Source organism: Vombatus ursinus, unplaced genomic scaffold, assembly GCF_900497805.2.
Source record: "Vombatus ursinus unplaced genomic scaffold, bare-nosed wombat genome assembly UNPS02014798.1, whole genome shotgun sequence".
Classification (NCBI taxonomy): domain Eukaryota; kingdom Metazoa; phylum Chordata; class Mammalia; order Diprotodontia; family Vombatidae; genus Vombatus; species Vombatus ursinus.
This window is the reverse complement of record NW_020954576.1, coordinates 17,915,164-17,929,036: the sequence shown is the minus strand read 5'-3', so window position 1 is coordinate 17,929,036 and position 13,873 is coordinate 17,915,164. Positions and strand designations below refer to the sequence as shown.

The 13,873-nt window shown below is 35.5% G+C and overlaps 1 protein-coding gene across 1 annotated transcript in view; it reads left to right on the top strand.

Moving 5' to 3' along the window:
• The window catches only part of LOC114050093 (inactive phospholipase D5), a 394,466-nt gene that overhangs the window by 283,490 nt on the left and 97,103 nt on the right, over nt 1-13,873 (top strand). Inside the window, exon 5 of the mRNA XM_027871645.1 lies at nt 4,252-4,379. Within this exon, the coding sequence (XP_027727446.1) occupies nt 4,252-4,379 (128 nt within the window). The remainder of the gene's footprint in view (nt 1-4,251; nt 4,380-13,873) is intronic.

Here is a 13,873-nt window from a genome sequence, read left to right as displayed (position 1 = left end):
CCATTTGCAATTTTATTGGCAGATATTGGAGTGGTTTCCCATTTCCTTCTCTAGCTAATTTTACAGATGAGGAAACTGAGGCACTCAGGGTTAAGTGACTTGCCCAGAGTCACACAACTAATAAGTCTCCAAAACCAGATTAGAACTCAGGAAGATGAGTCTTCCTGAGACTGGATTTGAACCCAGGTCTTCCTGATTCCAGGCCCAGCCTACTATCCACTGCACCACCTAACTGCCCATGTTCAAGACTAGGGAGGTGATAATTTTAGTGTACACTGCCCTGATCAGAATTCATCAAGAGGACTATGTTCATTTCTGGGCACCACATCTTAGGAAGGACGTTGATAAGCTAGAAAGAATACAGATGAAGACAACCAGCATGGCAAAAGAGCTCAAGATAATGCTGTAAAAGGATAAGTTGGATTTCAAGCCCTCATCACATCTCCCCTGAACTATTGCAATAGTATCCTGGAAGTCAGTGTTCCCATCTTCTAGTCTCTTTTCTCTCTAATCCATCCTCCATTAAGCTGCCACACGATATTCCTAAAGCATAGGTCCAAATTTGACATTAATTTGTTCATGAAGATTCAGTGGCTTCCCACTGTTGGCATTTAAAGGTTCTTTTTAACCTGTTCCCAGCCTACCTTTCTTACTACTAATATTTTAGGTTTAGTCCTAATTATTTCCTTTTACATACCCTATGGTCCAATCAAACTGGCCTTCTTGCTGTTCCTCACAAAAGATACTCCTTCTCCCTATACTCATGACACAGACTGTCGCTCATCCTCCTCTGACTCTTAGAATCCCTAGCTTCTCCCAAAGCTCAATTCAAGTACCACCTCATACATCAGGCTTTTCCTAACCTATCCAGCTATTAGTGCCTCTCTACCAAATTAGCTTTTATTAATTTGTATTTTTAAATTCTTATATTTATATAACTTAGCACAATGCCTGGCAAATAGTAGGTGCCTAATAAAAGCTAGTTGACTGACTATATGTTCTTCTATCCCAAATAGCATATAAACTCCTCAAGAAAAGGGAATCCTTCATTTTTGTCTTTGTACTCCTAGTGTCCAGCAAATAGTAATTTAATAAATTTAGTTATTTATTTAATAAATGCTTGTTGATTAATTTGTTGAAGGAATTAGAAATATTTAGCTTGAATAAGGGGTACACTAGTAGAAGATGAAGAGAGGTCAATTTAAGCTTCATATAAGGAAAAACTTACTATTAGAAGTGTCCCAAAATAGTGGGTTCCTCTTGGATGTTAGACCTTTCTTTGAAGGTCTTCAAGAAAAAGCTAGATGACCATTTGTCAGACATAATGCGGAGACAGTAATTGGTAGTAATGCAGGTAGTAATTGGACCAACTGGCCACTGAAGTCCCCTCCAACCCTGAGACTTCATAATTATCCACTGCTGGGATTCTATTAGTGTTGACTATTAAGAGCTGTGACTATTCTTGTTCATCTTTAAGTAACAGCTTAAGCCATTCTGCACATGTTGACATTTTTCTTCTTAACTTTATGCCCCTGTGGGATTCTTTGGTGTATAACAAGGCTGCTAAAATAATAGTTTCTAAACTATTAATAAAATTTTGGGAACCAGAAAGTAAGCACAAAAACCATGTATTATATGGTATATCAAATTCATATTTCTTGATGGTCAAAGGGCTCAATTGAAAAATACATCTATCAATTAAATAAGTGACAGGTGAGATCAAAAAATAAGTTTCAGCACCTATAACTTACCAGTTTTCTGATGGATATTGACTATTACATGGTTGTTTTGCCCACAGCAGCTGCAATATGTGTCATCTATCAAGGAAATAAGAAAGAATCTCTTGAGGGTCATGTGATTTGTATGGATCAAGATGCTGCACTATAGTTTTTTTTCCCTATTTAAATTGTGGAAGATATTTAAAACAAGAAAATGGAGAAGTGAAGTTTCTCAAATAAATCTTCTAAAATTAATGTTAAAATAAATGTTTGCTTATTAAACAAATATCTAACCTTCAAAGATGTTCTGTGAAAGAACCATTTAAATATGTTGTTGTTGAAGGCATTCTCTAAAAGATCAAACCCATATTTTTATGTTTAACAGAACTTGCTAATTAGAATTTTATGTCAACACTATGAAATTTTTTATAAATTAACATTGCAGACTTAATACGATTACTGTGATATTTTATATTCAAGACTGAAATGCGAACACTAAGGATTTCAGTTTTGTTTCCTTTAACACTGCAAATATCACAAGGAAATGTGAAGGTTAGTCATGTAGAAAATCAACAGAGAAATCCCAAAAATGATTTGTAAATGTAATTTTAAATTAAATAATATACTTTGTCCCATGCTGAGAGAAATGGCAAGGTAGAGATGTCACCAAATGGATGCAAAGTGGTCAACTACAATGAGTGTAAATGATGATCAATGAAATTAATAAGTGTCCTTTACAAGTAATGAGATTTCCAGGTGGACAATCAAGCATTTAGAGTTTCTTTTCTTGAAATATGTCTAGTAGTTATAGGTACACAATATTTCTTTTTTTTTCTGCTCTGAAATTTCCTTTTGTATACTTCACAATAGATGAAGGGATCAATCTTAGCAGGATACAATAAACTTCAGACTTCATTAAAAAATAATTACAGTCTTTCATGAACCCCTGCATTTACCTCTACTGTTTTCCGTCTTCACTTTCTCTTATTTCTTCTGACTCCTTTTTGGTCATTTGGTTTTTGTCCAGCCTCTCCTTTAGCCTCATATCCCTCAGTCTGCATAATGACTTTTCAAATAAATTTTAGAGCTCACCTTTCATGAGTAATTATGTTTTCTATTTTTTAATGGTAATTTGAGTTTTCTCTGTGGCTAGAATCAAAAGTCAATTTGAAAAGCTGTATTTAGGGAGTTAGCTTAGCATAATGAGTTGTAATACACGTTCTACTTTGACTCAATACACAAATATCATGCCATTAATCTATATTGTTAATATCTACAATATAGACACATTACATAACCTTATGAAGCTTTCTGATTACCTCCAGATTTGTATACTTTGTCCCTTCTCAATTTTTTCCTAAAGCTATTTATCTTAGTTTTTCCTAGTGCCTTTAACTTCCTACCTTATATTTGCTTAAGTATGTACATGTTATCCATCCCCCCGCCCCACCCACCATAAGCTTCTCGAGGACAGGAAGAGTTTCATTTTTATCTTTATATCCCCAGTGCCTAATGAAGTATCTTATACAAGGTAGATCCTTAATAAATATCTTAAACTGACTTAAATGTACACAAGACAAACTCAGTGCAACTACGCTGAAGGGTAATAGATACAAACATGGTGATTTGGTTAATGTCAGCATAGAGGATACTTTCTAGCAGCACATAGTGTTGTCATTATATTACTAGATGTAGAAATAATTTAGGAGCCAGTTATGCATTTTAGTATGCCAAAAAAGTGAGAAAACAGCACAAGATATCATTAAATATCAAATACCCTGTGGAAACACACATCTTGGAATCTTGGTACAGAAAAAAAAGGGAACTTAGAAGCCTAGTGCTCAATAAAAGAAGGAAAGAGAAAGTGTGCAATAATAGAAAGAACTGATTAGCTTACATAACTTTTATAGGTGAGTCTAGAACTCAATCTGGTTTTTTAAACATTTTTGTAGAGCCTACATTTTACAATTATCATCTCATTGGATTCTCACAACAACCCTGGGAGGTAGGTACTATTATTATCCCCATTTTACAGATGAGGAAACTGAGGCAAGCAGAGATTAAGTAATTTGCCCAAGGTATACAACTAGTTAGTGTCTGAAACTAGATTTGAACTCAGGTCTTCTTGACTCCAGGACCAGAATGCTATCTACTGCACCACCTATCTGCCTCTAGATTCCCCCAGTGTTCTTTCCAAGAGAACTTACTGCCTCTTCTCTTTAGCCTCTGTTATATCATACATAAAGTGAGGAGTTTAGATAAGGTGATTCAAATTAATTTACCAAATATTTATTGAATAGTTGCTATGGTCAAAGCTGTGGACTAGGTTCTCGATAAACCCCATGCTGGGGCTTTTCATCCTATAATATCCATTGTTTCCTATATACTGAAATGTCTTCCTTTCATTGTTGTCTGTTTGTGCTTGATGGAAGGCTTTGAGAATTCTGTAGCTTGTTTTGATTAACTAGATGATTTATCATAAGTACTGAACTTTAAAATAGAGATTGTTAATACTATCTCTTTGAACTCCTAGGTGCGGAGGTGACATACATTGACATGAACGCTTACAACAAAGGTCGGCTCCAGTCATCCTTCTGGATCGTTGATAAACAGCACATTTACATTGGTAGTGCCAGCTTGGACTGGAGGTCACTAGGGCAGGTAACTTTTCCACATGATATCACTCAAAGATTATGCAGTGTCCAAAAGCTACTTATCACAAAATCCTCCAGTCTGGCTTGGGGAAATCAAATAATTTTCTCATTTTTTTTTTTTTGCATTTCAAATGATGTATTAGTGATAGCTGTGACTGTTCATTTCATGTGAAAATATTAAGCCCTTCATTAGCAGAATCATTGTAAAAGAAATAAACCATTTCTCCAAATGTGTCTCTCAGAAACTATATACAGTTTGGAGCACAGCAAAGCAGGTTGGTGCATAATTTAAATTAATCAAATTCAACTTTTCCAAATGAGATCAAGCACTTTATAAAAATGAAGAAATGCACTCATTTGTGATCCATGACTCTCTTATTTCATTTTATTTTACTGTTTATAATAATTCAATTTATTCCTCTGATAAATTTCAAAATGAATTAGTGATATTCTTACTCTCCAATTTTTGGCAATGAGTTTTCCAAAGTCTTAAAAAGCATTTATTGAATATAATACAGTTTCAGTAAGGTAATCTATGGTAGAGGGTAAGCCACACTGAATTTAAAAAATCCTTGTCTTGTCATCAGTGAGGTAGTTCTGTCATCATTATACAGAGTGTCCCAAAAGTCTTAATGCACTTTTAAACTTTAATAGCTGAAAACTTCATTAAGATTTTTGAGATGCCCTACATATTGTTTATCTAGGAAATATGAGACTTCCATTATATAGGCATACAAAGCTGACAGCAATGTGGATTTTAGAGCCCATCTTATATTTTAGCCAAAAGTTTAAAAATTCATGTTACTTAAAATTGCAAGTGGATTTAGTGAGGCAGCATGTTCTGGAGTCAGAGACCCTGGGTTCAAATCCTGCATTTGGCAGATACTACTTGTGTGACTTTGGACAAGCAGTTCAACTTTCCTGAGCCTCAGTTTCTTCAACTGGAAAAAAATAAGGGAATTGAACTACATTGTTTCTGCAATCCCTTCTTTCTCTCACTCTATGACTCTATAAGGAAAAGGAATTATTTTTCCAGATATCTCCCAAGTTATCTTGAGGAAAAGAAAACCATAATGTCACATTAAGTAAATCTTTAGGATCAGTTATAGACTACTTATCCCCCAGTTCCCATCTCCTCCCTCCTTCTACCATGTACGTAAAACTTTATGTGTTTCTGTTCTGTAGAAGATATGACTTGTGCTTGGGGTTTAATGGAGAAGACACTGGACCTGTGTTCAAATTGTAGCTCTTCTTACTGGCAAGTCTTTTTCGATAGAATAAACAAAGGTTAATAACACTTTCATTATTAACTTTTCCTTTTTATTATTAACCAAAGATTATTAGAAGGAAAATGTTATTTAAATATAATATGTTATGCAATATTTACTTCAGGGGTCCATGATTTTATCAGGGTGGATTATTCCTTTCACTGAACCTGATTGTCACTTCTCTACCACTTAGTCATTTGAACATTGTTACAATTGTTCTTCACAGTGTGGTCTCACCTTTATTCTTTCTCCTACCTAGTAGGTAAACTAACTGTCCCCTCAGATAGCTCACTAATAATAACAGGATGATAATGGTATGGGACTTTATTTATAAGTTTTTTTAATTTATAATTTTCATGGGACTTCAAGTTTGCAAAGCTCTTTACATGCATCATCATATGTGAGCTCCAAAACAATCAGGAACCACAGTTGTTATCCCTATTTCAGAGGTAAAGAAACTCAGCTCAACAAGGTTAAGTATGATCACACAGCTGTTAAGTGTCAGAGGTGGGATTTTAACCCAGGTCTTTCTGATTCCAAGTCCCACATGATATACATTCTGCCATGTTTCCCTCCTATGACTGCCATACCAGTAAACAAGGAGTCATTCCTTGTCAATTACCAATCATCATTCCAAAGGACTTATACTGATCATGCTACCCCCCTCCACGTAGAGAACTGATGGACTCAGAGTACAAATTAAAATTAAAGCATATTTTTCTTTCCCTTTCTTTTTTTAAGACATGGCTAATGTGGGAATTTATGTTTGACTATATATACTTCTAACAGGTTTTGTTTTTCTTGTCAATGAGTAGGGAATGGGAAGGTAGAGGGAGAGAGGACCCAGAGCTTAAAATATGTAAAATAAAATTGAATTTGAGAAAAAGTCATAGTCAATTACTTTTTAATGATGTGGCTAGACTCTCAATGATGACCAGTACCTTCCTACTTTCTTCTGAAAGAAGGTGTTTATTGTATATAGGCATGAAATTGTTGAAAACCCTTTTACTGCTTTCATGTACAATGTAGTTTTCACCATTCTCCCTCACGGTGAAATCATTGAATTAAAAGACTTGAGTTCAAATCTGGCCTCACACTTAATTAGCTGTATAACTCTAAGCAAGTCACTTAACTTCTGTCTAATTCAGTTTCCTCATCTGTAAAATGGAAATAGTAATATCACCTCCCTTCCAGGATTATTGTATGGATCAAATAAGATGATGTTATTAAAGTACTTTGTAAACCTTGAAGTGCTATATATTGTATATGTCATTATGAGCTTCAGTTACCTACACTGTGGCCTATTTTATTTATACTCATGGATACTGCAAGATGAGACAGCCAAGAAGCTCATAAAAATATATTTCTCATTGACTTTTACTACTCATTGCAATCAACTTTTCCAACTCGTATGCTTGTTCAAGGAGAACCTTTGAGTCAACCTCACATTGAGTTGTAGTTTTCTTTTTTCTTATTATTACATTTAACACGAATATCAATATAGAATGTGGTTCAGTTTTAATGTTATGTCAATTAATTGGTCAATTCACAATGATCTCATATTTAGAGTACCTACATTTAAATTAAGAAGGGGTATTAAGGCATAGTGGATAGAGCTGACCTTGAAGCCAAGAAGAACTCAAGTTCTGTCACACTGACTTTGGAACCTTGGTCAAGTTACCTAAACACTCAGCCTTCTAGGACACTATCTGATGATTTAGGTTGCAAAGGCTGTAATAAACTGCATGTAGAAGGAGTTTCCACACTCAGGAGTTACCTAGACCAGTGAAATCACAGGTTCAGTTCCTATCACTATCCCTACATTTAAGTTAATATTATAGATATGTAAAGATTTTGTGACTGATTCTACTTTTCCACCATGCCCTGCAGAAACATAGGGCTGAGGGTCATTTCTTTTTGTTTGTTTGTTTGTTTGTTTGGTGGCTATGGTCAAATAATTTATTAGCTCATGATTAACCTATTGATGAGTCTTTCCATACAAATGTAGTGTGTTTTTCTACCCACTATGTAGCACCTCACACCTGTCTCACAGGATATGTAGACATTTGCTCTCTCCCATTTTCCCCTTATACTCCTTGGTTTACATTTCCAGAAAAGGACAACCACCACAAGACTTCATCCAGACTTTCTCAAAATCCTAAGGGAAACCCTGCTGTTGCAGAATACACTCTCCTGGTTACTAGTTTTAGCTCTCAAGCTCCCATGAGTGTGTTTCCAATTACTCAAAATAAGCCACTCACAATGTTAACACATTTATATCTTAACCATAACCATTTACTTAGCAACAAGGCAAAGCAATAACAACATTGTAAGTACTCACATATTTTTTAAAATGCAGAAATAATTATATCACAATCCACTCATATACCTGGATCATACTTTCCTCCAAATTCATTCAGTATCACAGAGTAAGCACTCTGACAAAAACCTAACAGGGAGGTCATGAATGAGGAAAACCCATGAGCTTATGGTAACTCACAACTTGGCAACTATAAACTTCACTGTCCTCTTTCATTCTTTGGAGCTTCCGTGAAAGTTCCTTGATAATCCTAGCCATTATGCTGAGCATATGCTTCCAAGGCTAAGCTAATTTGATTCACATTGTGCTTGATTAACACCTTATTACACACAACATCTCAACCAAACCAGTTGATCTGTTAGGTGATTTCTCTGCTTCTAACTATTGTCCTGCTCAGCTAAACTTACTCCTCTCAGCAACAAAAAGTGCTAATTCAGTGAGAGAGTTATGTTCTCTCCTTAACACAGTTCTGAAATTGTGCTTTAACCTCTCTCTTTTCTTTCTGAGTTCAGACTTCAGGTCCTATCTGCAATTAACAATAGTTTATCATTTGTAGATGAATTCTCATCATCTATCTATATTAAATAAATTACATCTGTCCCATGACCACTGAATAGTTTAGGTATCCATATTCCCCAGTAATTTACTTAAAAGTTCTTTGGTTCTTTTTATACACATCATTGAAGCCTTCTCTCTGTTCTCCATTCATTCCAATATTCAATAACACTCTCTCTCTCTCTCTCTCTCTCTCTCTCTCTCTCTCTCTCTCTCTTTCTCTCTCTCACTCACTCTCTCACTCACTCACACACACACACACACACACACACACACACACACCTCTCCCTTTCTTTTTTTAAATGATCAACTGCTATCTCAGAACTCAAAGTCAAAGTAACTGTTTCTTCAAAATTCAAAAATCCTAACAAATGAACTATCAAAAAAGACTTAACAAGTGCTTTTCTCAGAAGTAGACTTATGCCCTAGACATAATTTTTCCATCATGAAATCTTACTATATCCTGAAGGATAGATAGCTCTACTTTATCTTACTGAAGCACAGAAAATTTGCTGGTGAGTCAGAGACTGAAGGAGAGAAGTACTATGGCTGAGTTCCATAACTCACTACAAAACAAGTTCCCTTTCTAATGAGTATTCAATTCCTTTTTGTCTGTGTACTTAGAGTATAATAGCAAGTACTTGACAGAACTGTTAACTAGGAATTCTGGCAGCTGATGGAGCATAGAAAAGAGCCCTGTACCTTTTAGGTGAATGTCTTAGCAAGCTATTAGAAGAAATAGAGAAAAAGGGGAATCAGGAGTGGGTTAGTGGGGCAGAAGAGAGGCAATAAAGCTTCATGGTATCACCTCACTGGATAATTCCTGGGAAGGAGTTGGAGGGAATTGAAGATGGCAGGTGAAGGAGCAGGACTGAATCAGAGGGGTAGATACTAGTGGTAGAAGGTGGGCTCCAGGAATAGTGTAGTAACACTTGGAAACCCTAGAAAGGAGACAGAGGATGGGAGAAGGGAGGATTAAGGGAAAGGGTTGTGATATCAGTGTGGAAGAAGAGCAGGATCTTCATGGCTCAGTACTTTTCAGGGTAAGCAGATGAACTCAAGACATTTGCCTGGCAACAAAAGGGAAAACAAGTCAATTCTTCTTCACTTCTTCACCTCCATGTCCCAGTACAAAGCCCTAGTCAACCTACCCAAGTTAAAGACTCTATTTGGTGAGTTACAAATATGTGGTAACATTACTTCATTGTTTGTGTCATTTCATTTCTATGTAGATATGAACCTGAGCTATGCCCTTTGAGGTACTCATTTGTATCTGCTATTTCCAGAGCTAATAAATTGCAAGAGAATTAATTGACTGGATTCTTAGTCTCAGCCATTCAATGTTTCATAAGAAATATCTAAATAATATGTTATTGTATGTTATTATGGGATTTTAAAGATTCTACTTGAATTAATATATTATTTCTTTACTATAGATCTATCCTAAGAACAATAATGAGTTCATTTTCTCATCAGGTATAAATCCATTATTAGAAAATATTCTGAGATATTGTTGTATATATGAGGAATTTCCTTAAGCAGAGAAGGCAAAAAATGATACACAGTCATCTGATTGGGAGTTTTCTTGAGGAAGGTCCATTAGCAACAGAGAAACAAAAGAAGGTGCAGACCATTTAATTAAGTCATTTGTTCAAATTGTAGTGTTTCTTGATCAAAGATAAGGACTTCCTGAAGATTTATTCTTTTTATCTCCTTCTGTGTGTGTGTGTGTGTGTGTGTGTGTTTTGAGTGAAGAATGTAACTCACAAAAGATTTCCATCAACAACTTCCTACCTCCCCTGCCCCAATATTCTTGAATTGTTATAATTAACATATTTGTTTGGAGGTGATTTCATGTTCACAGTTCACAAGATTTAAAGCTGGAAGGTATCTGGAAAATACTTTAGGTACTATTTAGTTCATCCCCTCTTTTCAAATATGGAAACAATCCCAGAGAGCTTAACTGGGCCAAGGTGATGCAGTAAATAAGCAACAGACCTCAGATTCTCCAATTCAAACTCAGGTTCTCCAATAATTCTTTAGAGAGAAAATTCAGTTTGCTTAAATTCTAATAATGACTCTGTTTTTGGCAGTTTAGGCTCAAATTGGAATTGATCAAGATAATTCTTTGATCAATGAAATGATGTTATAGTATAGTAAGCTGCTTTTGGGGAAGGGGTCGTGCATAAGGGGTCACATTGATGAATTCATTGGCCTGGACTATTGTGGATGAATTAATCCCTCAAAAAGTGAGTTAATGGCAGAATTATTTCCTTTTCTCTTTTGCTCCAAAAACCAACAAAGTTTCATGGAGACCACTGAGGAGCCTAGACATACGCATGTGTACAGTTTCTTCTAACCTCCATCCTTCTCCCCCATTTCTAGTGGCAGCTTAGAAGTAGAATCATGAAATTTTCTTGTACTTTCACTCAGAGAGCATGAAAAGAATGCCTGCACCACAATTTCAGAAAACCAGTCTTCTAGAAAGACATAAACATCCCTGGGAAGCACCTCTTTAGCATCTCAAGTTTGAGAGTTCCAGGACCCAGCATACTAGTGAGAGAAAGGAAAGGAGTATCAGAGTACCATCAACCTCTTGAAGAAAAAAAGGATTTTAGAATCTATACCCTCAGGGGTAAGGAAAGGGATACAGCAGCATTACCGAGTTCAAACTTCTTGGTGAAAAAAAAAATGCATGGTCCATAGGCTGGAGAAACAACAAGGGAGTAAGTCAAAATATGGGGGAAGCAAAAGACCTGGACTTTGCCCTCTGCTATTATCATAAGTTATTTGCATAGTGCAAGTCCAGTGAAAAGGGCCTTAACAACATTATTTGTGTCCCTCTCCCTGCCCCCGAGAGAATCTAAGCTTTTAAGGTAGTGCCATAAGGTTAAAGACCTGCATTCATTCTTGGTGTTAAAGTAGAACTCATGAGAATATTAAGGAGTTGCCTCTGTAGCAGCCCTGGATTCCTTTACATTCCAAGATACTTCTGTAATGAAGTAAGTCATAGGATTCAATGTAGTTAGGGATACATGTAATAAATAGAGAGAGAGATAGAGGTATAGGAGCATGATAGTATGAATCCAATGCTAGCATCAAATCCCACTAGTAACACTTATTAGGTGTAACCATGAGCAAGTCTCTTAATCTCTCTAAGCCTCAGTTTCTTCAGTAATAATATCTGTAGTACCTGCTTTGTGTTAAGAGATTCAAGTGAGATAATATATGTAAAATGTTTGGCAAACTTTTAAGTGCCATTGGAATGCTTATTATTACATAGATATATAAAGGCTTTTATAATTGTCTGAGTTACCTTAAGTTCACCTGTGCTATGAGATATGAGGTGAAAAGAATAGGCTGTCAAAACCAGCCCCTACACCTTCTTTATGGTTGTGGAACTCCTTCTAAAATCACCACTACCAGGGGCCATTTGGGAAGAATGAGAATCATATTTTTCCACATGGGTGGCTTATTTTGAAAAGACTCTTGGGGTCCTGAGAGCACCATAAAGGAGATGAAAAATGAATTGCTAACAAAGCTGAACAAAAAAATCTTAGAAAGAGAATGAAACAGCAGTATCCAAGCCACAGGATTATGTGGGTGTAAGCCTGCAAAAAGAGCAGGGGAGAAAAGTGAAATTCTCCTGGTTATAAAAAAAAAAAGGTATAGTTTGAAACTTTCCAAAGAAACATATCTAAAATTGTGATTTTCTTAAATAACATTTTTGGAATGGGAGAGGTCAATATGTTCATTAATAATCAGAATCAATGAAAATGAATACAGGGGGGTATTTTCACATAAGACAAGAACAAATTGAATTTAAATTTTGTTAGTGAGACATGTAATTAAAAACATAGAATTTTAGAGCTGGATTGGATCTTGGTAATTATCTAGTCCAGTCTCTTCCTTTTATAGATGAAAAAACTAAGGCCCAGTTGGTGATTTGTCTTGGGTCACACAGCTCACTGGAGAAGAGCAAGATTAGAACACAGGTCTTACAAATCTCTCATAGACGCAGAATCCAAATCAAAAGGGACCTCAAGACCATATTATCTATCCTATACCCCAACAGGAATAATTTCTTTATCATCCCCAATGATCATCCAAACTTTTTTTGAAGCCAAATACTACAGAGCCTCTAAGGGTGAAGGATCTAGAAATTGGTCTAGCCATTTTTTGGAAATAACACTATGAAAGTGACCAAAATGGCCTTTGACCCAGACATTCTCATCCTTGAAAGAAATATCTATACATACGAAAATATTTGTAGCAAGCATTCTTCGTAGTTGACCCCCCCACAAAAAAACAAACAAACCTGAAAACAAAGGAAATGCCTATTGATTAGGAAATGGATAAACATGGTATACAAATGTAATGGAATATTACTGTACCATAAGAATCCATGACTATGAAGAATACAGAGCAGCATAGAAACGTTTCTATGAATTGATACAAAGTAGAGGAAGCAGAACCAGGATAATTAGCACAACATGTTGAATAAAACAATGTAAATAAAAATTTTAAAACAACACTGGATATTTAAAATGACCAATCTTGACCCTGGAGAAAAGATAAGAAAATGTATCTCCCTTCTTTTTTTTTTTTTGCAAGAGTATGGAACCATGACTGTGTAATATTGCATGGACTATCAGTCTAAAACGATGTTTTTGTTATTTTTTTCTGAACTGCTTTTTTTAATCTTTATTATACTTTTATTCTTTTCTTTAAAAGTGGTGTCTTATTTGGTAGGGAAAGAAACATTTTTAGAGTTTAAAGGTGATGTAAAAACAAAAGCTGTTAATAAAAAACATTTAATATACAAATACCAATGTATACTTGGACTATTCATGTCAAGAGAGTCTGACATTTTATGGTTGGAGTGGCTTTTAAATCCCAATCCTGGTACATGACACCCCCAATATAAGACTGGCTCCCATTTTTCAATCATGGAAGTCACAATATTACAAAGAAAAGTTTTCCTTTTTTTTAAAAAAAAAAAGAATTATCCAAAATAGAAATGCCAAAAAAAAGCAACCATAACTCCCGGTATGCTGAGACAGATTCACCACTTTCAAACACACAATTTACAACATTTGAAAAAAGGAGGAAAAGAAAGCATAAATTCCTGAAGGAGCAGCAACTATTAGTCCCAAAATTGCATGTGAATCACTTGTAGTCTAGTGCAGGGCTTCTTAAACTTTTTCCACTTGTGATTCCTTTAGCACTTCTTAAACTGTGGGTTGTGACCCCATTTGAGGGGTCCTCAGGCAAAAAGTTCTCCTCCTTCTAGGTCTTTCCATAAAATTCCTTTTTAAAATATCTCTATCTGAAGGGCAGCTAGGTGGCACAGTAGAT